This window comes from Equus asinus, chromosome 10 (genome assembly GCF_041296235.1).
Source record: "Equus asinus isolate D_3611 breed Donkey chromosome 10, EquAss-T2T_v2, whole genome shotgun sequence".
Taxonomy (NCBI): Eukaryota; Metazoa; Chordata; class Mammalia; order Perissodactyla; family Equidae; genus Equus; species Equus asinus.
Genome location: NC_091799.1, coordinates 24161969 through 24189763, shown reverse-complemented (window position 1 = coordinate 24189763; position 27795 = coordinate 24161969). Strand labels below are relative to the sequence as shown.

The 27795-nt window shown below is 40.9% G+C and overlaps 1 protein-coding gene across 1 annotated transcript; it reads right to left on the bottom strand.

Moving 5' to 3' along the window:
• Window positions 1-208: 208 nt before the first annotated feature.
• On the bottom strand, window positions 209-27789 carry STOM (stomatin). The gene is made up of 7 exons (XM_014830401.3): window positions 27592-27789; window positions 14975-15078; window positions 13934-14006; window positions 12658-12740; window positions 9233-9436; window positions 8142-8276; window positions 209-2230 (listed from the first exon to the last, which is right to left on the bottom strand). The coding sequence occupies exons 1-7, from the start codon at window positions 27650-27652 to the stop codon at window positions 2036-2038; spliced, it is 855 nt and encodes a 284-aa protein (XP_014685887.1). The 5' UTR covers window positions 27653-27789; the 3' UTR covers window positions 209-2035.
• Between the last annotated feature and the right edge of the window lie 6 nt (window positions 27790-27795).

Sequence of the window (27795 nt, the reverse complement as noted above, 5' to 3'; positions counted from 1 at the left end):
AGGGAAGACGGGTGGGTAGGGGCACCAGAGGAGCCTAGACAGGAGAGATGGCAGACGGGCTACTGCAGCCTCTCCGTCCCCTGGCCCATGAAGAGCACACAAGAAGCCAAGGCAGCCAGCCCAGGACTGGAGGACCAGATGCACCACTTCTGAAAAACCAAGTCCACATACCAAACGCAGGCAGAAACAGACTCTCACACACAAAAAATTAGTAAAAGGGCACACTTTATTATGTACAGCACCAGAAAGGGAGGCCACCTGGAAAAAACTCTTGCACTAACACTCTCATCCTAGAGCTCCTTCGATGCTTCCTCCCTCCCAAGCGACTTAATTCCAACTATTGGGCTATGAATCCACGAGGCAGAAAAGCGAAGACTGTTTGGTATCTGGAGACAGGGAAACTCAAGGGAGAGAAAGCATTGTGACTCTGAGTCTGAGAAGAGATTTTCAGTTAGGATAGATGGTCGTTTCCTAGTCCTCAGTGGTCAAGGGTAAGCCACCTCACAAAAGAGATAAAATCATTATTTTAAAATTCAAAATATAAATGCAACTTGAGTTCCAAGTCAAAATGCTCCATACACATCTAATAAACTCAGCTAGGAACCTGGATGCATGGTGGGTCAAGTCTTTCTGAAATAACCTTGGAAATGGGGTTTAAAGGTGGGGATACTTAGGCTGGGATGACAGTGATCCAGCTGAGGACAGATATGAAGGGTGACTCTAGGTAAGGAAGCCACTATTCTTAGACTTCTCTAGAGGAAGTGGTACAAATGTCACCAGCAGCTTTCCAGACCAACAGGGAGAATGCCGGGGGGCCCAGACTCATAGGCATTTGCAATACGGAAGATGCTTCCTAATATTACACATTAAGCAACTGGTTCAGAAGGGCTGACTGCTTCCTCTTTCAGCACTAATGTATATGATAGAAAAAGAAAGACTAGGCAAATATATCTATATAGATATGCTAAGTTTGACAGCATCTTCTCAAGCTCATTGGATATTATGTGCCCAATATATTGTGAATTCCTTATACTACTTTAATGAATGGGATTAGTAATCAAGGTATTTCACAGCGTACAATAGTTAAAAGCATGCAAACAGTAAAATATTATAGTTTTCTGAAGACAATTTTTAAAAAAGTATTAGTCCTTATGCTATTCAAATGGGAATGTACAAACAATTGCTTATAGAACTTAGAGAAAATTTTATTTAAAAAAATCAAAACTATTTAGAACTTGATATATGAAAATATGCAAAAGTGAGAAAAAAAAAGCACTTTTGTGACAAGTATTTAGTTGGTTTGAAAGACCACAGAGGAATCATTTTCTGATAAAGAGGCTCAAATAAGTTTAAAAAACCCACATTATTTTAAAAGGACCTCTATAATAGTAGAATTAAAAGTCTTTCAAGGGTTAGGGTGATCATTTTCATTGATCTTGTCATTTCCTCCAGTGCTGACAGGTACTGGCAAGAAAATGCCAACCCTCAAGGGAGGATTATTTTGAAACATGGTTTGGGTTTAGAAAGTAAATGGATGTTAGGAAAATTTCCCTAATTAAGATTCCCCAGAAGTAAGGCACATATGGCCCAGAGAAGCTGGTTGTAGCCTAAGTCACTGTTTTCTGCAAAGTATTTGTCCAGCCAGGGTGTCAGGTGGTGGTTATAGCCTATTTTCTTGCCTTTAGTCTGGCTGCTGATAGAGGGAGTAGAACGACTCAATGAAAGTCAAAAGAAGAAGGATTTAACCTATTACATAATGATCTCAAAATATGAACTGTTAAATATTTTAAAGAGTAGGAGATTATCTGATATAAATTACAAATCTCTCTTGCACAGTATTTACAAGCTAACAATCTTCAGCTGTTGCTGTGATCACTGTACGTTCTAAGAACATCACTCTCAACATGTGGAAAAGGAAAAGGAGGGAGAATAGTCAAGTTCCCACCCTATTCTCTCCTTACGGGTTAAAGGCTGCTTTGGTCCCCCACTTCACCCTTGGAAGGGAAGAGCTCGCCTCTGCATTAGCCTCTGCGGCTCAATGTTTTGCCCCTATAATGCCTTGCAACATATCTATGGGCAGAGGGAAGACAATCGTCGAATTTTTCTCAGCAGCGATGGTGGTCAGCGTCTGAAGGTACCGGAGCTGAAGGGCGGCAGGAGATTCGGTGATGACCATGGAGGCTTCTTTCAGAGCCCTGGATGCATTCATCTCTCCCTCAGCTGCGATGACCTACGGAACAGTGGAAAGGAGGTCAAACTGCAGAAAATCGCAGGTGCCAAGCAACAATCTTCAAACTGGGGTATGTATACCTCGGGTGGTATACAGAACTTTCCAGGGAGTACGCCAGAAGTGTTTGAAGGAAATCAATTTCCAGACACTCAGTTTCTATATGTTCTTTTTCCTATAACTGATTTGCCTGAGTATGTTCCTGAGGTCAAGACAACTTCTTCTACTATAGCCCCCTCCCATTTTCCAGGGTACCAAACAAAGGGACAATTCAAAATACTGTGTACGGGTTGAGAAAGTGAATGACTCTAATGACTGGATACAAATCCTTTTGTAAGTCAGACAGATTTCCAATTCTTTGATTTCAAAGAAAGGAAAGAGGACCTTATTGAACTGAAGGCCAATAGATGATTAAAAATATTTTTTGATGAAAGACTGCCATATGATTTTTTAGCACATAAATTCAGAGGGAGTGCTAAGGACTGTATGACATTACTTTAAACAAAACTTCCCTTTCCATCAACTTATTTATGTAAATAAGGCTTCTTACTCCTTATTTCTGTAAAAATGAAAAATAAGAATAGAATCAATGCTGAATCTTGTCTCACTCTAGCAATAAGTAATAGCCATCTACAAATACATGAATTTATTCCTCATTCAGCTCACTAAGAGAAGCAATTCTACTAAAACTTTGTTTCTTATTTAGGAGAAATTCTGAAACATTTAGAGCCGTGTTTGTAGTCACAGGACATTTTCAAAAACCTAATTTAACTTACATACTAAATGTGTTGCAGTAGAATAATAAAATAATTCATGACAAAATATATTACATTATATATTAGGAAAAGGATCTGTTGGGGCAGTGGAATAGATATACAAGTTCAAAGACAAAAAGGAACAATAAAAAATTCCTGACTGTTAAGAGCTTATTCACATAATTTTAAAGAGATGATGAAATCATTACGTTATTTAAATTTCACAGGATACAGTTAAAACAATGATGTTAACAGTTTTATTTTAAAATGTCAACATTTAGGGGCCGGCCCAGTGGCCAAGTGGTTAAGTCGGCGCATTCTGCTTCAGCGGCCCAGGGTTTCGCCGGTTCAAATCCTGGGCGTGGACATGGCACCACTTATCAAACCATGCTGAGGTGGCATCCCACATGCCACAACTAGAAGGACTCACCACTAAGAATACACAACTATGTACCGGGGGGCTTTGGGGAGAAAAAGGAAAAATAAAATCTTCAAAAAAAAAAAAAAAGTGAACATTTAAAACGTGCCAGGAATTATATGCTTGTCAAGTATATAAGTTCAAAATGAAAATTTTTACATGCTGATAAAATGTGTGATGGAACATACAGTTTTTCTGAATGCTTTTGGGGGTTGCATGGGCAAAAACCTTTGAAGATCATTGGAGTGGTGGGGAGAGCAGGGGCTTTGGAGTTAGACGGACTTGAGCTCAAATCCCAAACCTAACCCTTACTAGCTGAATATCCTCAGAAAGGTAGTTTAACATTCTGAGCCTCAGTTTCTTATGTTAAAATGCAACAGCCCCTATCTCACAGGACCACTGTGAGGAAGGCAGAGAAGGTATATTGTCAAATGCATAAATGGAGGCTCTTGAATAGGAATGGCAAGTGACAAGTCAAGGCCTGATTTCTCGATCCACCTATGCCTTAATTCATAAAAGATTCAGAAGCCAAATCAAGACAGTTACTTTTAATTCATAATCCTAGGAGAAGAGGTGTAAAGATATCATAATCATCAAGATTTAAAGTGCAGTTTCACTAGGTTGTTCTCACATGGATCTCAAAATATTAATGGTTCATAACAGTCCTGTGCATATTGGAATTGGAAGCAATTATGATCAGTGAAATTTCATTCACTTATACAGTAAACTTCAGGGGACTTCTGGGTGTCAAGCCCTGTGCAGGAGCTAGGGATGGAGTGGACTCCCTCTGTCGTTTGGACTAAGATGAGGAAGAACACTTCAGGCAGAACACATGAACAGGTACTAAGGTATGAAAAAGCTGGTGTATTCCAGAAAACTCTAAGTGGCTGAATACCGTGTGAGGAAAGGGGAAAAGTGGGAGTTGAACGGGGCCAGGGTCTGAAGGGCGGTGAAGGCCAGGGTATTTGATCTTCATTCTGTATGCGATGGGAAGCCACTGAATGGTTTTAAACAGATAACCTCATCAGATCTAGTTTAAGAAAACACCCTGACAGATGTCTGAGGATGGATGAGAAGAGACTGAGAGCTATGAGTGGGACAGCTTCAGAGTGACCGGTGCAATTCATTGGTAGTGGGGATGGAGGAGGAAATGGACTGGGGAGCTCTTCAGGAGGGAGAATCCACAGTTTGGAAGCTGACTGGGTATGCGGAGGAAAGCGGAACAGAGGCTGAGTCCCAGCTTTCTAAGTTTTGGTTGCCTGAGTACTGTCATTAGGTGAAACAAGGGATATAGGATATGGTATTCACTGAGAGAAGGGCTTAGTTTAGAGGCTAAAAACTTTAACTTGTCACGGCAAACCATTATGTCCTTCCGAGGTCTGTGAGAAGGGGCAAGTGCCAGATATACTCAAAGAGAATCATGTCACTGTACTCCAGGGCAAGCACTGTAGAGAATGCATAAACAAGCCCCTGCCACGGGAATGGCAGGCTCTGATTTTTCTCCATGTCACCTCAGATGTCCAGTTAGGTACTTTTGTTTTTGTCTGGACATGGACCAATGGCAAAGATATCTCATCTTCCACTACCGATCTATACACCGTCTCTTGGCTGGGAAGCCAGACCCACTGGGCTGGGCACACATTTTATTAATAGAAAAGCCACTCTGAGCGAGCTGCCAAAGACTTAAATGCAATACCGCTGGCTTTGTCTAAATACAGGCCAAGTAGGCACTGTGGATAGGATCTTAGAAAGCAAAGCAAGATATGTGTGGGTGTTTGGGGCTTTTGCCAAATGTGCAGTGATTACATGTCAATCAACACTTTATCTTTACAGACCATCATTTTAAATCTGGCATTTTCACGTATGTGAGATTGGTACTACTGTCTCCTTCTGTAGCCCAGGTGGGCTGGTCTGAGAGAAGGGCAGAGAAATGAATGCAAAACCCTACAATTTTGCACTCATTGATAGATGACCAGGTCCAGAAACACGAGCCTGAAAGCACATGCCGGGCATTTTTCTGAGAGTTATGTAAAAGGAAATAAGAGAGAATGCAAGTGCAAAACATATTACATTTCAAGTCATTAGGAGTTTGTCTAAAAACTTTAAAAAGAGGTTCAGCTAACATAATGTGAACTTGTGAGAGAACCGGTCCTCTTTAGTGACTGGCTCCTTTCTTTCAAATCGTGTTTGCAAGCAATTATTTGTTCATTCTCTTTGTGGTACAGTGTTTCTTCATATGAATACACCATACTTTATTTATCCATTCAACTAGAGATGGGCATTTGGGTAGTCTCCAGTTGGGGGCAATTACAAAGTGCTGCTGTGAACATTCTAGTACATGCTGTTGGGTAAATAAATGAGAGCCTTTCTGTTAGATACGCAGAGCCAGACAGTTTTCCATAGTGGTTGTACCAATTTATACTCTCACCAACAAAAGATGAGTTCCAGTTCCTCCCTCACCCACACTTGGTTCTTTTCTTTTCTTTTTTTCAAAGCCATTTTGGTGGCTGTCTAGTGTGGCATCTGCTTGTGATCTGAATTTGCATTTCCCTGATGGCTAATTAACTTGAGGAACTATTCTCTGAAGTCTCTTAATCTACAGACTCTCCTACCCTTTCCCTTTGCAGTTTATTTGTTGAAGAAATTGTGACCCCTTTTTGCCATGAGAATTTGAACATACGGCCTTATGGTCAGGGTCATGTATTTTACGTAAGGGCTAGACTCCTTGTGATTCTGTGTGTCAATCCTAATCTTAAAGACAGTCAGTCACTGCCCGAGACTGCTTCCAGACAAAGCCTACAGCCCCATCCATGTGGGAGCACAGTAATTCAGAATCCTAACCAGCTTCCTTTATCTCTCCTTATTGTTATTGAGGGAAGATAGGAACTCTTTCCTAACTGGGGAGAACACTTGTAGAAGAGGCTCAGTCCATTCTGGAAAGTCCTCAAGGAAGCAGGGAGGAATCAATTACTTCACTTTTCTGGGCTTCAATTTTTTCACCTGAATAGTGGGATGGCAAATAAGTTTCATTTTTAGGGCCAATTCTAAGCAGTTGAGGGTGACCTGCAGTGCTCTAGGAAGGTTCTGAGGTCAAATCTAAGCTCAGTGGAAAACAGTGCTGTGGTAATCACTGGCATGGGAATAGGAGGGTGGAGTGGCAGCATCTGGGCCAGGTATTTGTCACCTTCAGAAGATAATCTCTAAGGACCGTTTGGGCTCTGATATTCTGTATAGTCTATGTATGATAAATTCTATTACTCGATGTGGTTTGGAAATGGGGCTTTTGGTTAATGACATATTCTAGGTAAAAGCAATTCTCAATTTGCAAAATAATTAGAGTACAGTAGGGCATATTTAATATCATTATCATAAATATAATTTAGCCTTCTAAATGTGATGATTTTGAGAGAAAGCACTTGAGGGTTCTGCAGTATCACCAGGTTATCATCATAAGCATCAATTATCACATTAGGAAAACTGAATAATTCTGACTAATAGAAAATTCTGGATGCAGCATGTCAAAAGAGCTACTATTCTATTTGGTGCTGGCTAAGAATATACTGACCAATTTGTGGCTTAAAGAGCATCCTAATAGAAGGGCAGGGTTCTGTGGTTACCCAATTATTACCACCTAACTACTATTTCCTAACAACAAAAAGGCTCCTTGTGTCTTGGAAGATCTGTCAAGACCACAGCAATCCCTCCTATGAAAACTATTCCTCTTCCTCCACCCACTCACAGGCAAGGGGCTGTGGGACATTTTTAGTATCTGACTTTGCCCTTTGACCAAAGTTGGACCAAAGAGACTCTCTCTGCTGTGAATTTGGAATCAGGGCTGGTCTGTCTCCTTTAGTGTTCAACTGGAGTCAGACATTCTCCCCCTCAAGGTATCTGCAGTGAGATGTGGCCCAGGAAATGGAATGACTAGCTCCTTTGAGTCTTGACTGTTTTCTGGTCCCTGGCTCCAACTCTGGTGAGGCTTGACTCTATTTCCTACCCTTGGGTTTGGTGAGATATGCCTGTATCCTTTTGTGTTATCATCTCAATAGATCTTTTCTAGGTTTGGTTAACAAATATTTCCTTAGCATCTCCCATAGAGGTCAAGTGCCTATGCAGTCTTAAGACACAGGCAGGGATGATGAAAAGAAAGGGGAAGAAAAGCAGACATCAAAGAAAGATAAGTGAGGGGCCAGCCCCGTGGCCGAGTGGTTAAGTTAGTGCGTTCTGCTTCGGCAGCTCAAGGTTTCACCAGTTCGGATCCTGGGCGCCGACATGGCACCGCTCATCAGGCCATTCTGAGGCGGCGTCCCACATAGCGCAACCAGAGGCACTCACAACTAGAATCTATGACCGTGTACTGGGAGGCTTTGGGGAGAAGAAGAAGAAGAAGAAAAAAAGAAAAGTGAAATAAAGGAAAGAGGAGAGAGAGGAAGAGGAAACAGTATGAAGATCCTGAGAAAAGAGAGAGAATGAAAGTGAGGATAAAAATAAGGAAAGAATGAATGGTAAGCAAGTAAAATGTCAACCTAGTCAAATAAAACCCAAATAAACCCTGAATGATAATAAGAGTGGTGGCCTCCGGAGGATATGATTTGAAGTGATGGGGTGGGCTTTCATCTTTACTAAATACTTCAGGATTATCTCAATTTTTTAAGAACAAGCATGTTTTATTTTTTTGTAATCAAAAAGAAAACTCAATAAGAAAAACAAACTACAAAAAAAGAAGATACAAAAAGATTACCTTGGCTCGGGCCTCCCGGGATGCTTCTGCTTCTGCAGCCATAGCTCTCTGGAGCTGCACAGGGAGTTTCACATCCTTAATTTCCACACGCTCCACTTTTATTCCCCAGTCGTCAGTAGCGTCATCCAGGGTAGCCTGATAGGAAGAGAGAAGGCAAGCTAAAAACGTTCAGCCCAGCCCTGGGGCCTCAGGTAGTTGTCTTCATTGGGACTGGAGCAGATAAGGCACTGGGGCAGAGTTTAGCCAGATTAGTTACCCTGCGGTGGAAGGAATGCTCAAGCAGAGACTGGGTCACTGGGGAGCTGATCTTGATTGTGTTCCTAATGGTGGGGTTTCCTAAAAGGGCCAGATAGTAACTGTTTAGTTTCAGTCTCTGTGGCAACTATTTAATCCAGCCACTGTAGTTCAAAAGCAGTCACGCATAATACATCAACTGATGGGTGTGGCTGTATTCCAATAAAACTTTACTTATAAAAACAGGCGGCTAGCCGACTCCTGAGCTAACGTGACTTTGTGTGAGCCATATTACTTCTTTGTGCTTCAACTTTCTCCCTTTAACAATGGTAGGAATAAAATCATATTATCTATTTCATGATTGTTGAGGGAATCAAATAAGATCATAGATTTTACACACAATGAAGTCTCTACAAATAATAAGACTTCCAATTTATAGTACTTTACCTTTTTTGAACAAGTCAGGTTTAATCCATCATCTATTACTCAAGCAGGACTGGAAAGCATTAAGAGTTACAAGAGAAGTCACGGGACTCACAGAGAGAATAAAGCTTGAACAATACCTGCTCTATCTTGCTGAACGGCCTCTGAACTATTAGGTGACAAAAAAAGTTATTACTAATTCTGGAAAAAAAATATACACTGGAGGGAGTAAAAAAAATGCATGCACCTGAGTGTTACTAACCCATGAGCTATTGGTGTGAAAAATATCCCCTTCCATCAAGTTTGGGAAAACCTTTCTAGGAAGAAAAAGGGCCAGTGATTCCTCAACTTGAATCAAGAAAAAGTTCTCAACCATTAAGCCTTTGCTTCATGTTTCAGTTTCTGGTGAGTGACAGCATTAGTGCACTCCTCACCTGCATGTTGTGTGCAATTTCTTCTCTGTCAGAGAGGATCTGAGAAAGGTTCTTGGTGCCCAGGACATTCCTCAGAGTAGTTTGTGCCAACAGACGGGTGGCCGAGTCAGCGTTGGTGATATTTGCCACAGCCAGTGTTGCGTTCTGAACACGGTAATAGACCACGCCATCCACACTAACTGTCACTGAATCCTTAGTCAGGATCTATGGGATAAAGAAAGCAATTTTACATCTGTTAACCAACTGTTTCTTTAACATAACTGCAAGGAATGTCATTCTATAGAACATCTTAAAACACTAGCTGATTTTCTTTAGTAAGTGCTAGCGACTGAATGCTGGTGTCCCTCCAAAATTTGCTACGTTGAAACCTAATCCCCAACGTGTTGGTATTTGGAGGTGGGGCCTCTGAGGTGATTAGGTCATGAAAGTGGAACCCTCATGAATGGGACTAGTGCCCTTATAAAAAAGACCCCAGAGAGCTCCCTTGCCCCTTCTGCCACGTGAGGACACAGTGAAAAGATAGCCCCATACGAACAAGGAAGCAGGCCCTCACCAGACACTGAATCTGCTGGTGCCTTGATCTTGGACTTCTCTAGAGCTATGAGAAATAAATTTCTGTTGTTTGTAAGCCACCCAGTCTACGGTATCTTGTTATAACAACCCCAAAAAACTAAGACATTAAAGCATCAAAAAGTTAATTATGTCTTTAAAGTTTTAATAAAACATATTCATTTATTCATTAGTTCTACTAATTCATTCAATTATTCAACAAATATTGAGACTCCACTCAGGTACCAGGGATAAAGTTATGAAAAAACTTGTTCCTACTTTCAAAGAGGTTGGGGAATCAAAGGAGGCCTCAAGGGACAGAGGATGGGCAGTTGCAGGTGGCAGGGATGATACCTGAACTAAGTTTTGAAGGAAGAAATAAACATTTTCTGAGGGTGGAGTGAAAGAGTATTTAAGGCAGAGAGAATAACACGTGCAAAGGCACAGAGGTATGGGAAACCCTAGGTTCGATGAACTATCAGTAGCACAGTATCACTGGAAGAAACAGTGAATGGAGAATGTTTTTATAGGGTGAGGTCAGGGTAAAAATATATTTACAGCATGCTACACAAAAATACTTAACAGGACATAGTGAATCAATACTTCCCACCATTAGTTGGGTATACAAGTCCTTTGACATCTGGCCCTCTGGCCTCATTCCTCCCCACTCCCTGCGCACACTCTATACTAGATGATGCACCACGTTCCATGGCCCCAGGCCTTTATGCAGGCTGCCCCTCTGCTTGGATGTCCTCTCCACTCTCTCCCTTACAACATCACCTTGGCGTATTCTCACTCATCATTCAAGACACAACCTAAGTGTCTTTTTCTCTGTAAAACTTCCCTGACTCGCTCGGCAGAGTTAAACACTCTTCTCTTTGTACCTTACTGCAGTGATGTTATTTATTTACATCATTACTTCTCTATTAACTAGGAATTTCTTGAGGGCAGTTTGTCTCTGTGTGTCTAGCACTGGCAGAGCACACGACACATAGCAGGTAGTCAATAAACGAGAGATGAACTGAAATGAAAGGTGGTCCTAGAATACAGTGATTGACGAAGAGTGCCCCCGTGAGTCAGGAGACGGGGAACTGTAGTTCCAGCTCCGCCTGCACCTCCCTCGGTGATCTCTAGCAAGGCTTTCAAACCGTTTGACTTAGAGATTCCTCATTTGAGAGAGGGGCTAATAAGACTGCCCAATTCTATGCAAATTTCTTTGAAGATCAATTAAGAAGAGGTTTGTGAATGAAGCCCTTTTGAAAGGGTAAAGAGCTATGTAAATAGAAAGTAAGAACAACAATGATATAACACCGCTGTTTAGTCCTGCCAGGCATCAACGCAGTAATCCTTTTTTAGTAATCTAAAGATACTTCTAACTTGGAAGAGAAGTAGGGGATTTGTAAATAAATCCACAGTATATTACCATCTTGTGTGAAAATTAATTTTTTCCCATGATGTGATGAGAAAATGTGTATCATTTCTAAACGAATTCTTGTGACTGTGACTGTGGCACAGCCAGAACTTTCCCAAGCTGCAGCCTCTCTGCCTACTGTTTATTGTAGACAAAGTGTTTATCTCCCTTCACAGTAACTTCACCGGGGATCAGAAAAAGGGCTGCTTGCCAAGTTCCAAACTGCTCTGCATTCAGCAGCTCGTAGGAGAGAAGGGAGCAGCTGGAAGGCAGAAGCTGACAGCAACCCTGCCAGATGCCTTCAATGTTGATAGAGAAAAATGTCAGAAGAATTCCCAGCTACCCGGAAAGGGGCTCCTTCTGAGAGTCAATCTTCTTGAAAGAAGGGAAAACATGCAGAGAATACAACGATGCTCTCAGTCTTGTTCTTGTGGGTAAGGATGACTTCTGGTGTCACCACATATGTGTGGATTATAAAGTCTGATCTCACCAACTACTTGGATCAGTACCAGCAAGGAATTCCTAAGCTGGTTTCTGGATTTTGTGACAAGAGAAGGCAACATGGCCAGGCTCCACCACCCTGCTGAGTACCTGGCCTTTGGCCAGGAAACACTGACAGTATTCTTCTGTCCCTCCCTTCATCAAGTTTTTAGGCTTTCTGCCTGCAATGGTTATTCTGCCTCCTTAGACGTGAGTACCAGAATGGCCATCATTTCAAGAACCACAATGGAGCTAGTGCAGAATGCAGTTGGCATGAAACTGGAAGAAACAGAATCCAAAGAGCTGCATTTTAGTCCTGGCTCTGTCACTGTAGTCTGGAGGAATTCCTTTGTCTCACTGTAACAAAGACTGCTAGGGATTCTGCTGTGAGTTTCCACTGTGATAATATTTGTGAAGTAGTTTGAAAAAGCATGAAATAATTACTAATATAAAACACATATGCTTTATCTAAAATGGCAAATGAGCAGTTTCTAATTCTTTGGCTTCTAACCAATTTATCTAGACTAAAATCAAGAACCTTAAGAAGAAAGAATATTGTACTAAACAGGATTTTCTATCAGAAACCCATAGAAGAGACATTTGGGAGTAAAAATGATGGCAACAACGATAACTCTATTATACTTACATTAACATTACACTACGTTTTGTAATAATAATAATAACAAGCACTTATATAGCACTTACTACTTATCAGCCACTATTGTAAGCACTTCACATACAGTATCTCCTCTAGTCCTCACAAGAACCTTATAAAGTAGGGCCTACTATTATAACCTCCATTTTATAGATGAGGAACCCGAAGCACAGAGAAACTAAAGAACGTGCTCAAGGTCACAGAGCTAGAAGATGGTGAAGGCAGACAGGCCTCTAACCCTGTGCTCTAACCGCTATGCTAAACAGCCTTGCTTTGTCAAGCACTTTCACACCCGATATCTCAGTTATTCACAGCAAAAGACAACCTTACCTCCTGAGGAGGAATATCAAAGGAGATAGTTCTCATGTCCACTTTGATGAAGCTGTCAGTGCATGGCAGGATAAAAAACAAGCCTGTGACAAAGACAGGTAGAAGATTACAAAGAGACACCAGCACCTCATCAGTTTACCTCACCACTCAATTCTAATAGAATCAACCTGATCAATGGAAAGTCACCAGTTCATCTCAGTGAATGAGCACCAGCACCTCATCAGTTTACCTCACCACTCAATTCTAATAGAATCAACCTGATCAATGGAAAGTCACCAGTTCCTCTCAGTGAATGAGCCAGAAGCCAGGAATGTTATCCTTGACTCCTCTTGCCCACATCCAACTGTCCCCACCAAGGCCTGTGGATTTCATTTCCTTACTTCACTGTTAATGTCACTCTTGTTTTTACTGAGACCTATGCAATTGCTTCCCAAGTCATCTTTCTATTTCTTCTAGTTTCTCCCCTACAATCCATTTTCTAAGCTGCAAGTAGAACCATCTTTCCTGAAACACAACCACTGAACAAGCTGAGCCATACAAGGCCCTGCACGACCTGCCCCAGCTTCCCTCTTCATCCGCTGCCCTCTCCTCGCCCTGTACTCTCGCTGGGCTGAGCTACCTGCAGTTCCTCGGCCCGGGATGCTCCCCTCCACACTGCTTTATACACGTCGCTGTTTCTGCAGGAACACCTCCCGTCTGGCTAACACCTTTTCATGCTTCAAGACTCAGCCAACAGTCACCTCCAGAAAGCCTTGTCCTCATCCTAGTATTTCAGGTCAGTTACTCTTCTCTGGGTTTCCATAGCTATCTGTGATTACTTGGTCATAACACTTATCATAAGGGATTGTAACTATCTCTTTCCTTGTTGATGTCCCAACACCAGAAAGTAAGATCCTTGAGGGCACAGACTGTGTTTTAGACTCCACTGAAGTCCCAGAGTCTGGAACACCGTAGAAGCTTAATCCAAGTTTGCCAAAAATAATGACTGAAAGCCTTTGTTTTAGTACGAATTCTCAAGCTCAAACTTCCATAGCTGTAGCTATTCCTGGACTAAGATACTCTTATCAGCTCCAATGGGAAGGGGAGGGGAGAGCAGGGAAGGAAGGAAAGGGTGACTGCAGCGAGACCAGCCAGCACCACTGCTATAGTTATACAACTGCTGCTGCATGGACTCACTCTTCCAAGTCAACAGAGCAGAGACCCTCACAAGGGAAATCACATCAATAGGAAGAAAGCTTTCAGTCTCCACGCATACAATCCAAATCCTAGTACTGACCAGGTCCTTTGGCTCCTCCTTGTAAAATGCGACCCAATCTAAAGATGATGGCTCTTTCATATTCTTTTATGATCTATATTAAAAACACAAACAATAATTTAACATGAGTAGTACAAATATTTACATGCATACCTCTTTAAATATATTTTCTGCTCTAAACACATTAGTTGCCTCTATTTTGTTTTCTTTCATATAATCCAGATAATATATATAAATAACATGTCTGCTGTTTAATTACCCCTGCCAAATATGATATTTATTTACTTTTTCTTTTACTGATTATAAAAGCAATATATATTCATTGTAGAAAATTTGGAAAGTACAGAATAGTACACAGAAGCAAATCCATAACCTCACCCCTCAGCTGTTAACATTATTATTCAATTTCTCGGGCACTGTAAATAAAGAAAAAATAAAAGCTAACGTCCTCACAGTTTGTCTCCTGATTCCTTAAATTATAATAATAAACTTAACTGAAAATTCTTGGAGCATATTTTATCTTTTTAGGAATATGTAAATGATAGTCCTTTATCAAAGTATTAATAACTTCATAGAAAAAATAACCAGCATTTGGGGGGACTTACCATGTGCCAGGCATGGCAATAAGTACGTTTAATAAAGTAATTCTTTTAATCTTCACAATGGTCCTCTGAAGTAGGTGTTGTCATTTCCTCCCATTTTACAGATGAGGAAACATGGCAAACGTCACACACTAAACAATGGAGTCAGCAGTCAAACCTCAGCATCTTGACTCTGGAGAACTTGTTCTTACAGGATCATCCCACATCCCTGACCCCAGAAACTTTTAGATGGTGATCCTTACTTTAACCCTACGGAAGGACTGACTGGACAATGGCTGAAAAGAAGTCTTAAGATTCCATTATAATAGGTGACTAGAGTGAATTTTCCAAAAGAAAGATGAAGGAAAAAGAACTATAGGCCAGTATGGTCTCTCTCTGTCTCTTTCACACACGCTCACACAAAGTAGGTTCATGTGGGTAGACGTGGCCCCTTTCCAGATGAGAATGAAATGTTCTTTACCTTTATGCACATCCATATTGACAATGGGAAAGTTATAACTGTGAACAAGAATGAGACAGCCACCAAAATCCATCCACAAGGTCCAAGGCCCGTACTGGGGCTATCTGTGAAAACAGAAAATATACAGCTCTCATTACCATTACTAACACAATCCTGCCATCTTCATCCTATTTACTGAACACCTATGCTTGGCGTTCTACTAGCTGTTTTATGTGCATTTACCCATCTAATCCTCATAACAACCCTGAAGTTTAAGTGCTACTTTCCCTAATGTACTTAACACAGTAACACAAATATTTTCCACAGTAGTTTTTTTACCGTATCCAGTAAACATTTATGAAGCACCTAATATTTATTACGCCCTGGGCTTTGCATTGAAGTGGTAAAAGTGAATAAGACCCAATCCTAGCTATTGAGATGGTTAAAGTTTAGTGGGGAAGACAGACAAACATAACACTGGGTGGTAAGTGCCATACAGAGTATCTGTTAGAAAATTCTGAAAACACAGAACAAGGGTAACTCACACAGTTGGGATGGAGGTGAGAGTAGAGTGGGGTGGGGAGGTGATGGTGGTGGTTGTCAGGGCTTCTTGCAGGATGTGAGGGTTAAGGAAAATACCAATGAAAAGGAAAGGGAAGGAAGGAACACGGCCTTCAAGCTGAGGGTATAGCATAATTAAAGTTTAATATGAGTATAAACTCATTTAGACCATCTTTTTAAAAGTAATAACCTGTAAAATATTTCACTAGCTAGACGCACCATAATTTACTATCAATTTCTTGATTATTAGATAGGTTGTTTATGATTTCTTACGTTTATTAACAATGCTGTAATGAACATCTCTGTACATAGTTTTCCTCTCACATTTCTGTTTCCCTTTTCTGTACCACAAAATAGCTTTTAGTCTGATTACAAAGGTAATTCATATCTCACTGCAAAAAACTTCAAAAAAGATAAAAAAGGAAAAAGTTACTCAATCCAGTGAAAATAAATATTCTTCCAAACTTTCTCCCTGGTCACATATATTTTTTATAAATAAATAAATAAAATGTGTAACCTATTTCTCTCCCCTCTAGCTTCTTTTTTTAGCCTTTGTTGCTATGCATTTGTGCTTTTTCTGTTTTAGTTTTAATTTTTAATCAGTTATAGTTGCATAAAGTTAAAAAAGTCAAATAGTTCTACAAGATTTATACAAAAAGAGAGCAATGCCCTCTCGTCTCTTCCAATTTCTCCTTCCTCAAAAGCGACTGCTCTTTTGGCTGACTATTTTGATATTCACCTACATGTTTCTAAATAATATGCTGGTTTTGTTTTACTATGGAAAAGGATTTTGGTTTCTCTGTTCCCTCCCTCTACCACATAAAATACCCATCCTTCCAATTATGTCATACCCTTGGTTAGATCAATATCAAATTTTACATTATCATGAATATGTAAATGCAATCCAAAGCTCAGCCATATAGTGAAGTATAATTAGTTTTCCTTTCCTGTACAACTTTTTGTTTTTTTCTGGAGTTCATGTCTTATTTCTTCCCTTTGTACTTCTCTTTGATTCAACCTCAAACCTTTCGTCAACTGTCTAAATCTCCCTTCAGAAGGGTCAACTGTTCTTTCAATTTCATCCTCTGAGAGTCCCTCTCAGAGCCGTGTCTGGACTTGTCCTCCCATCTGGTGCGCATGCCATCACTCTGTGACTGCCTTTCACTATCATCCTGGGAAATTCCCTTCACTTCCTGTGTTGTGTTTCCCATTTTCTGTATCCAGTGTCTTCCTCATTTTTAGTTTGTTTTTCCTTTCTGTGGAGGACAGAGAGACTGCGTAGGCCAAGAGATACTATCACTTTCTTATCAACCACAGGCTTCTGCTGTATTTCCAGGAGCTGTTTCCATAATGGGAAGAGACTGGCAACAGGGGAAGAGGGTAACAGTATGTGCTAGTGCTCAGAAGAAAAGGCAAAGATGGCAGGGAGACAGGACTTTGAATAAACAGGAGGCCAAGAAACAAGAAGAGAATTAAGGCTGGGAGCATGAGAGGAAAGAGAGACACAAGCTGGCATCCAGGTCAAGTGCTCGAACACACAGGATGAAAAACCTGTGAAATACACATAAGTACGGTACTTTGGTTTTATATGACTTTGTAGTTTTCTGATCCTGCGTCATAGTGTGAAGTAAACGTCCTTATGCACACTCAAATAAAAGGGACCTAAGTTAATCCTGGAGGTTTCTAAGTTATAATTTTGGGGGGTACAGACATATATTTACTGAGAGAGTATTTCAAGCAAGGCCACAGTGCTGCTTGTAGAGAAGGCTCTATCAGGTATTATCAAAACTGATAATAATCACAGCAGCCATTTTCAGGCGGTTTCTTATACCCCAGCCACCATGTGAAGTTACTTTAGACGTGTATCTCATTTACCGATTACAAAGCCCTGTGACTTAAGTATTCTTAATTCCATTTCACCAATGAGGTAACTGAAGAAACGTTAACTATCTCAAGGTCACACAATGGAGGACCTGGGATTCAAATCTAAGTCATCTTACTCCAAAGCCCATGTTCTAAACCAACTTGCGCTTTGACCCTTTGCCTCTGAATAAAAAAATTCTCATTAAAGAAGTTTTCATGTTTAGAGCACTTTCTCAAGACAGTCTTCAAACTGGGAAACCAAGGTAGGAGTTCTGAGAATGAAATCTGATGTTCCTACAGAGGAAGCCCTCTTAATTCCAGCTGTAGCTATTTATAGCAAAAGGCAGTCTCAAGGCTCTCTGCCAGGCTCAGGTCTACGTCTTCAAAGTGAAATGGATTCCAAGCAAGGAATAGATTGGCCACAAATACTTATCTGACAGCATTTGGTGCTTCGAAAATAGTGCTCCAAGTATCCCATATTCCAGGCAAAGTATATATAGCTCTGTGTCCTGAACACATTAGACTATAAACTCCCTGAGGGCAGGGATATTTCTTATTTTTATATTCTCAATGTCTAACACAGCATCCTGCAGAGTGGGTATAAAATTCTTCTTACCAAGCTTTCTGGCTAGATGTGTTTTTTCGTTTCTCTGAATCTTGATAACCTCTCTTATGGCACTTAAATATTTTGCCTAATACTTTAATTTTTTGCATATTTATATCCCTAATAAATTTCCTGAGAATAGGGAGTGTCTAAGTTTGGGTTTTAATTCTGTTTTAGTGATCTTTACCTCTTTCGATCTTAGTTTCCTCCCCTGTAATAAATATAGATAATGAAGAGTGCCCTTGAAGGATTGAAGTAGAGCTCAATAAATACAGATGATAGTTTTCTGTAATCCTCCCATTTTACTCGTGTTCAAATTTTCTCAATGAAAAATGAGAAAATAGGCAGTATTTACCCTTTTTGATAAAAGCCTCTTAAACGACTTAATTTTTCCCTCACTTCATGCCTCCTTCCTGCCAGGCTAGGCTTGGATATTCAAAGATTCTCAAAAAGCTCATTTATGAATTGAGTTATTAAATTATTGAATTATCATCTATATGAGGAAAAGCCAGAAAGCCCAGCCCAGTTTTCTTGTGTCAGTTTCCACTGTCACAACGCATTTTTGAAAACTCCAGATGAGTATACAGGATTACAAATGAAGAAATTAAGTGGATGTTCTGGAAACTGGGCTTGGTCTTTCCCATTTCAAATGCTCAGCTAGAAATAATCAGATTGTATACACTGGGGAAATGGCACCATTTCGTATTATTCTAGTGCCTTCAAAATGAAACTATCCCATTTTCAACCCTCAAAATTCTTCCCCACCTGGTTATAGCTAAAAAAGGTGCACAAATCACATTCCTCAGGGAGGTGAGGCTTAAACTCCACCAGGCTATAAATGAACCCCTAGTCACCTACCATTTAAGGGCAAACAGAAAAAGAAATTCACAGTCACTCCCCACAATTTCATGAAATGCATTTCCCTCAAGTTTCCCATTCATTATCTTTAAATCCTCCTTACCAACTTCATGAGGCAAATAACGAGCAATCAATCGGAATTCCTGAGATTCTTTGGTTGATATACTTGTTGATACTTGGCTGGGTGAGAACACTCCTAAAGATCAGGGATCTCATGGTCCTTGGGGGTAAATACTACTTTCCCATGGTTTAGAGTACTTTTTTCTTTTACTACCAAACTCTTTCCTGAAAGTTGCATTAGAATAAATTTTTAACTAACCAAAGAAAGGTCTTTTTGGGTTTTTTTTAAAAGATTTTTTAATTTTTTCTTTTTCTCCCCAAAGTCCCCCCATACATAGTTGTATATTTTCTAGTTGTGGGTCCTTCTAGTTATGGCATGTGGGATGCCGCCTCAGCATGGCCTGATGAGCAGTGCCATGCCCGCACCCAGGATCCGAAATGGCTAACCCCTGGGTCACCGAAGCGGAGCACGCAAACTTAACCACTGGGCTACGGGGCCAGCCCCTAAAGAAGGGGTTTGAAAGTGAATCTAAGCCTATACTTTAACATTTTTTAATTGAACATTCAAATTGGACTTACCTCCAGGAAACCCAAATTAATAAACCCAAAATTAATGTAAATTTTTAAATATATTGCCTTTCCTCCCCTTATTTTGAAAGTAAAATATTGTCATTATAAAAATTAGAAATTGGAGCTTAACAAACAGAAGAAGAAAAATTTATCTATACTTTGATTATCTCTGGATGGTAATTATTTTCTGCCTTGCTAAATGTCCTTTAAACCTTTTCTAACCTACTTTTTTTCAAAAATGAAATAATGGTATACATAATGATTTTATGTATAAAATGCTTTTCCCTCCTATATTGTGAACATCTTTTCACGCCAGTACATATTCTTTATTATTAAAGGTTGAATAACATTCCATTGTTCCACATGATGAACATTAGGTTGTGTCCAATATTCTCAATTAGAAACTTCTGCACTGAATATACTTTTAGCAAAGTTTCCATGCATCCTTATTATGGAAACCACTTTTGCTGAAAAGGATGAAATTATACAATTCTTAAATTTCTCTCATTCTGGAGGTATCTTTTATTATTAATAATAATAACCATTTATTTAATGCCTATTACATGTCAGCCACAAGCTAGCTCCTTATATACATTATTTCTAATGTTTACAAAAATCTGTAAAGTAGGTATAAAACATTTCTCCTGGAGCCCCAAAGTAATAAAGCAAAAGACTTTCTGGGAAGAGACCAAAAAAACCACAAAACATGAAACAAATGAAAAAAACAAGTTGTACAGTAGTTTGTTGGGTTAGCTTCCAGAAAAGCGGTCAAATATTCTTTAACACAGGCATAATTTCAGAGCACTGTAGCTGTTAATGATCCCATATCCGTTGATTTACTTTAAAGTCTGTTGAACTTGGCACTACTAGATATCATGTGGAGTAATAAATTCCATTTGTCATTGAGACTTCATTCTAAAGTTCAAAAGATACTGGATTTCCTCTTCAGAGAAAGGCCAGAAACATGTCTCACACAATATCGAAAAATCTGACTCAGACATATGCATTACTACACACAAAAGGAAGAGGATGAGGCAAAGAATTATTGAAATACCTAAGTAGCAACATTTAAAGGACAATCTTTTCCTTCTCCTTTCCCAGATGCAGGTGAAAGACTTTACGTGGTAAATTGCCAAGAACAGCGTTATTTGAGTGTGGAAAGATAGGATAGGTGGCATTTAGTCTCAAAAACACACGTTATTTTGTTCTAGCAGTACTTTTTGAGGGGCAACAATAGGTCAAAATGAAAGGTCTTGGCAATTTTTGAATTTTTCTTAAAAGCATCTATATTAAAGATATGTGTTCTTTTTGGTCATTATTATTCCTCAGCAGAGATTCTGTGTCAGGATTTGGCAAACTTTTCCTGTAAAGGGCCAGGGAACAAACATTTTAGGCTGTGGAGGCCAGAAAGTCTGTCGCAACTACTGACTACTATGCCACCATAGTGCAAAAGCAGCCACAGACAACAATATACGAGCAAGCATGGCTGTGTTCCGGTAAAACAATTTATGGACACTGGAATCTGATTTTCATGTAATTTTCATGTGTAACAAAATATTCTTCTTTTTAAAAAACCCATTTATAAATGTGAAAACTATTCTTAGCTTGTGGGCCATGCAAAAACAGGCAGTCAGCCAGATTTGGTTCATGGCCTGTACGACCAATTCCTGTTCTACGTCATACAACTATCTATTGGAGGAGGAGGACGTTATAAATTAAATAATAGATTTGCTCTTTCTCCAAGTTTTTCAAATAAGGGTACATTTCCCAGATTCCCAGTTTCTCTTTCCTTTGCTTGTTTTGAAACAAGGTCTTTATAAAACCTGCTAAGTAAAAATTTAAATTCACAGTGAAAACAGGCAAAGGGACAGACAAAATGTGAATATAAATACATCTTCAATTAATCAAAATTTTACCATAACTGAGTTTTTCGAATGACTGGAATTTTAGGGAAAAAGAGACAAAGAAAGGAAGAAAATGGCAGGAGAAAAGGAAAATAAGAGAAATGGGGAAAAGGAGTAAGGAGGAGAGAGACAACAAAAATGAAGGCAGCATGCTACAGAGAGAAAGATTAACGAACAGGGAGAGGTGAGAGAGAGGCAGAGTTTAACACATAGTGGGGTCGCAAGAAATACACATTGAAAAAATGATAGTATTTACTTGGAGATCAGAACTTGCAGTTCATTTGGGCAGAGGCTTTCAAAGTGATCAAGCACACCCTATAGTCCATCTTTCAAATGATGATTTTAATTAGGCATGGTTTATAGTTCTTCGAATGCCCTTATTCTTAAACCTCTAGGAAAGAAATTATTCTCTGGGCCAGAGTGGCTACAGGCCAGATGTTATCTAGTTAAGAACCATGACTGGAGACTGTAACTTTTCCTCCCTGTTATTAACCATCTAGAGCTCTAAATACTAGACCAAAGCACTGATACTGATGAAGCATGATGTGACCTGAATCACAAAACTTACGTGTTTACCACAAGATATAAAGGAAGGGAAATGGACTAATCCTTTTAAGAAAGATTTTCAATCAATAAGTCCTTTGCTTAGCTCAAAAAGAATATGAAAACTAAGTAAGTATAAATGTTTTATTTCCCAAGCATCTTGAGGATTTTCTGAAGCTTTTCTTCATTGAAATGTTTCTAGCCATAAAACGGGAGAAAAAAACAGGTGAGAGTACCACCAATAATATTACATTTGAACCCCTCAGTCTTAAATAGGCCCCCCTCTCCTAATCTCCTATAGCACTTCACCCCTCTAAACAACACTTTATCACACTCATAATGATCTTATTCAATGTCTGTCTTCTTCATGAGATTTTGGTCTTGTTAAAGCAGTAGAGCACAATGGCTTCAGGGGTGGCTCTGCCAATTATTAGCTGTGTGATTTGGGGAAATTACCTTAAATCTCTGTGCTTCAGTCTCCTTATCTAAAAATAGGGCTAATATGGGCTGGCCCAGTGGTGTTTAAGTTTGCACACTCTGCTTCTGTAGCCTGGGGTTCGCTGGTTCAGATGCCAGGCATGGACCTAGCACCGCTTATTAAGCCATGCTGTGGCGGGTGTCCCACATATAAAGCAGAGGAAGATGGGCACGGATGTTAGCTCAGGGCCACTCTTCCTCAGCAAAAAGAGGAGGGTTGGTGGCAGATGTCAGCTCAGGGATAATCTTCCTCAAAAAAAAAAAAAAATTAAAATTAAAAAATAAATAAATAAAAATAGGGCTAATAAAAGTACCTCCTCAGACAGTTAGTGTGAAGAGTAGATGAGCTAATATGGAAGACACTTAGCACATAAGAGGTACTCAAAACACATTTGTTAAATATTTGGTGAACGAGTTGAGTAATTCTGCCGTTTCTTTGGGGGGAAGAAAAAAACTGCCTATTACATAAGACAAACTGAAACTACATGTCAGCAGACAGGATCCAAGAAGACAGTTCACAATCATCCACTGTCCCAAAGCAGTTGCCACACTGCTTTCCTCAAATGTTTTCTTTTCTCTTTTAAAAATCAGACCTTTTCCACCCATGAGGTTAGAAAATTCAGGAAGGAGGAAGGATGGGCTGAACACGCCCCATGTCCGGAAAGATAGAAACAGTTATGTTCAGAAAAATTGGAGAGAAAAACAATTTCATAATGGTATTAAGTTAATTTAATTTAGACTAGGCCTGAAATATATTAAAAGAGAATAAAACCCTCCTACTTCTTCAGGGTTTTTTTCTTTTTTTTTCCAGCTCTTTCACTTGGACATCTTAAAAGTGCTTATACTTAAGTTTTTCTCATCAAAGTCTTTGGAGGATAACATGATTTTAATTAAAAAAGAAATGGGAAACAGAAGCAGAAGGAAACTAGATCATAAGGTTCCCAATCCTTCAACTGAAGCCAAATAGCTAAGCGGCAGCTAAGAGCTTGGGATTGTGGTGTCAGATTCCAATTCTACCATTAAATTTTCTCATCAGTAAAACGAGGGCAAAGAACAGTACTTATACCATATGAGAAAATACGTAAAATTCTTGACACTTAGGAAGTGTTCAATAAACCGTAGCCATTATCATCATGACTTTAAGATCATTATTGATATACTTCATAGGAATAAACTTTTTATTAGTGAATTGCCTCCTGGGACCTGCACACCACAGAGAAAATATTCAGACTAACAATCTGCTTGGGGACTCTGTCTCTGGAGGAGAAACGACTACATCTGGGGAGGTAAGTCAGAGTTCTAAACTTTCTCGGACCCTCTTTCATACAACTTTTTGTTCATAAATTTTAACTTCTGGTATAATTACTAGGCTTTCTGAAGAGTCATTGTTAACTTTTTAATTCTTTGTTTTCCCCATTAAATAACATCTTAATAATTTAAAATTTCCAAAGTACATTCACATAAATTTTCTCAATGGATACTCAAAACCTTGGGACATAGATACTGCAGTAAGATTACGTGCGACATAAAGATGAGGAATTGATTCTGGAAGTTGAGAGACCTGTCCAAGGTGACCCAGGCAGTAAGTGATGGTACTGAGATCTCAGTTCAGACTTTGAATTCTAAATTCCACTCTCAGTCACTACACTATGCCATCTTATCATAAATGCACATTCACAATGGACAAGGTCGGTATAATTTTCATGGTCTGACACTTCAGGACAGACACTTTACTGCTTGTGTCTTCAAGGCTAACCTACTGAAACGTCAGGCCAAATGCCTGGGTTCAAGTTTCTTTACTAGTCCCTGAGTACAGACAAAGATTCAAAAAGAATGGAGGAACAAGAGTGTGTCAATAGAAAACTGACACACACTTCCTTCTTCCTTCTTCTCTCTCTCCACACTTTAACAAATAAAAGGAGATTCCTTATTAGGTACAATATATTATCTTGACAATTATAATCCCTTTATTGATAATATAAACCCAGACAAATACTCTATGTGTGGTAAGAACATGTATTTAATAAGGAACACAATGTTTACACCAGAAAATCAACAGTTTGGGTTATAACAAACTTAATAAAATAAACTGTAAATAGAAAAATGTCTCTACCAACAGAAGCCAAACATGTAACAACTTGATTTACTCCGTGGGAATCTTTACCTCCCTCCTCTGCTTCCTTTTTCTTTCAACAAATATTTTTGCAAATGTGCTATGTACTTGATACTGAGCTTATTACAGTGAGGTAGGACATATCCCTGCTTTCTAAGCGCTCCTGGTCTATGAAACGTGATTTTAATTGATATTTACAATACTGCGTAGTAAACATTATGAGAGAAGTATGCAAAGGATGCCAGGCAGCCACAGATGAGAGGTGCTTACTTTTTTGTGGTTACAATAGTTTTGAGAAAAATGTTTTTCCACACCTTCCTGAAAAATAGGTTTTGAATCCAATTGCTATCACTGTAGCAACATTTAAAAAGTGTTTTTCTTCAAAGCTGACCAGGCAATCAGTGACTGTCTTTTACAGTGTAAAATTTACACCATTGGGTGGGACCAAGAACATATTTAATCATTAAAAAAACTAGATTTGGTGGTCATTTTGAGTTAATTTATGACCACTGATGGTTTAACTCAGATTAATTATTGAAGAAGTTACAAAGTTCTCTCCAGTCTGATCGGCTGTAACAACTGAAATAAACAAATCGGTCCCTTGGCTCTGCTTATTTTCAGGCATTCTCCCAAAGGGATTTGCTCTGTTGACATGGCTCTTAATTATAATAAAAAATCTCTTTGCAATCCACCTGCATTATTTCATTACAAAGCAAATGCACTGGCTTTAAGAAAAGCTGGTCTTGCCGTAGGTTTGGTCATATTTATGCTCCTAAGACTAATCATCAGCAAAAACCTACAGGGACAGAGTTTGGGGTTTCACATTCCACTGCTTTGCTCAGAAGCAGCCCTCTGGAGCGGTCTAATCCAAGAGGTCTTGATGGAAGCTAGGCTCCCCCAGGATTCTTTGTTTACTCTCTCACCTCTAGAGAAGTACTGATGTTGGACAAGGTCCTGTTTGGGTGTGCATTTTGGAGCTAGCTCAAGGATAGGGAAAACGGTTTGGAAAATGAGACAGCCCAAGTTTGAAGCCCACCTCTGAATCACACACAGGTGCGTGCTGATTTTCCCACTCTGAGCCTGTTTCCTTGCTGTAAAATGGTGGATAACAACATTCTTGCTGTGGACCGTTAGGGGATTGCAAGTAGATACTGTTTGTAAAGCACTTAGAGAGTGTTTGGCACATGGCAAGCACTTGAAAAATTCTATTTGATAAATTCTAGTAATGGCTTTCCTACCAATGTCCAGATCTCTAAGATTTACATTTTTAAAAGAAAGGTGACATAGACCAAGCAAAATTTTGTTTGTATGTACAATTTTCTGAGGACAGGTGCATAGCTTTCATTAGATTCTTAAAAGACTTCTGTCTAAAAAAAGTTCAGTGTAGAACCAAGAAAAAGAACTCAGAAGTGCAAAGTGGTCTGTGACCACGAAAAACAACTAAATGAACATCAAGTACAAAGATCATATTTATTCCCGGAGAACGTCTACAAACAAATTTCCCACTGCACTTTCACCAAACTTCTAACTCCGTCCTGCGAGTGCTTTCGTCTCCCACCAGGAGGTCAGGGTAGGAGGAAAGGATCCCACCTTCCTGCCCATCTAGGAAAAGACAGCTCACTAACAAAGAGGCGGCCTGCACAACTGTTACACGGCCAAGTTACAGTCAGCCCAACCCAGACGTAAAATATGGCTCCATTACTTATAAGCTGTGTGACGCGGAAGTAATTGAGCCTCTTGGAGCATCAGTTTCTTCAAGTGTATCCTCCCTGTTACACTCCTGATTTGGGACGATAACTCTCCAAGGTGCTTAGCAGAGAAAAGGGAGGGATGAAGATTTCCATTATTCTTTTGATGCTCCTGGGAAGGAACTAAAGACAAGGATCGCTGGGGAGGGGAAATGGGACTTACATGGGATGAGTGGACAAGGCTGGCTTTACAAATAATCAGAAGAGACGAGTCCAGTGTAGTGTTCTTGGTGGGCTGCTGGACAAGCCCACCCAGCCCCCTAAATTTCTTTCACTATGTCATCCTGTCTGAAATTCCACCCTTAGAAACAATTCCTCTGGATCACTAAGAGCCCCTGGGAGGGGAATCGGCGCTCCTGAGAGGTTTATGCCTCTCTTTACGAACTTCCACCCTCCCCCTGAGGAGTTAGCCAATAAAGGTTCAAGGTGATGGCCCTCTCAAGGGTTCCAGTTCCTTCACAGGGGAACAAGATCCAGCCACTCACAGCTTCTGCCTTCAAGACTGGGGAGGCCCTGGCAGGGTGGGAGTGAGGGTGGGGGAACTTGGGGTTCCTTGTGAAGGACCAAAGCCCCGAAGCCAAGGTCCCTAGGACAAAGGGAATAAAGTGGAGGGGGCAGAATGGGGCAGAAATCGAAGCTGGAAAGAGAGGGGGAAGAATGCCAAAAAGAGGCTTTTTTCTTCCGCAAATACGGCCTACTGTGTGTCGGGAGCTGGGGGCCAAATCTCGCAGATCGGACTCGCATCTTACACAGGAAATTGGCCTGGGGTGGGGACGCAGGGGTTCTCTGCAGTTCCGGAGGAGGGGGCTCCCCCCGGGGGTGGGCAAAGGCTGGGTGGAGGCCGTGGCCTCCCCGGGGATGGGGCGGGCAGGAACGGGGAGTCGGGTGAAAACGCAGGCCCGGGCATGGGGCGCAGGTTTGAGCCCCGGCCTCGCCGCCGCTGGCCGCCCATCACTTCTGCATTTCCTCGCCCACGTGCATGACACGAGATAAGGACCGGGCAGCGCCGGCACGGGGCCTGGCATCTGGCAGCCGGGCGATAAGGCGGGTGTCTGCCGGGCTTGGGTGCTGGAGACACGCCCTGCGGAGCGCGCGGCCACCGGGTGCCGGGCACGGGCGTCACTCTGCACCCGAACACCCCTCATCCGGACTCCCGGCCCAGGGGGCAGGGGGCGGCATTCTCGGCACACACGCGGGGAGTCCGCGCCGTGAGCAGCGGCCGCGCAGCTAAGCAGCAGCCGAGCCGGGCCTGGGACCTGGGGCGGGGGTCGATCCCGACGGGAAGGGGAGGGGGCGGCGAGCCACCCCACGGGCCTCGCTAGGGTCGTGGGGCTCACCCTTGAAGGAGTCGGGGAGCCGCCGCGCCTGGGCGTCTGCCGTGTGCCGCTTCTCAGACATGCTGCCCGGGCTGGAGTCGCCGCGCTCGCGTCCTGGTCGCCGGAGCCAGAGCACGATCTGCCAAGAAAACCCTGAGCAGACCGGGTCCCGGAGCCCCAGGCTGCGGTCCCGCCCCCTCCCCGCGGCCCGGCCAATCGACGCCG

Excerpts from the sequence above, each read along its gene's own strand:
- STOM (XM_014830401.3), bottom strand. The coding sequence starts at position 27,652 with ATGTCTGAGAAGCGGCACACGGCAGACGCCCAGGCGCGGCGGCTCCCC. Across the intron at positions 12,741-13,933 it reads AGGAGGAGCCAAAGGACCTG|GCTTGTTTTTTATCCTGCCA; the intron begins GTCAGTACTAGG and ends TCTTTGTCACAG. Across the intron at positions 8,277-9,232 it reads AAATTGCACACAACATGCAG|GCTACCCTGGATGACGCTAC; the intron begins GTGAGGAGTGCA and ends TCTTCCTATCAG.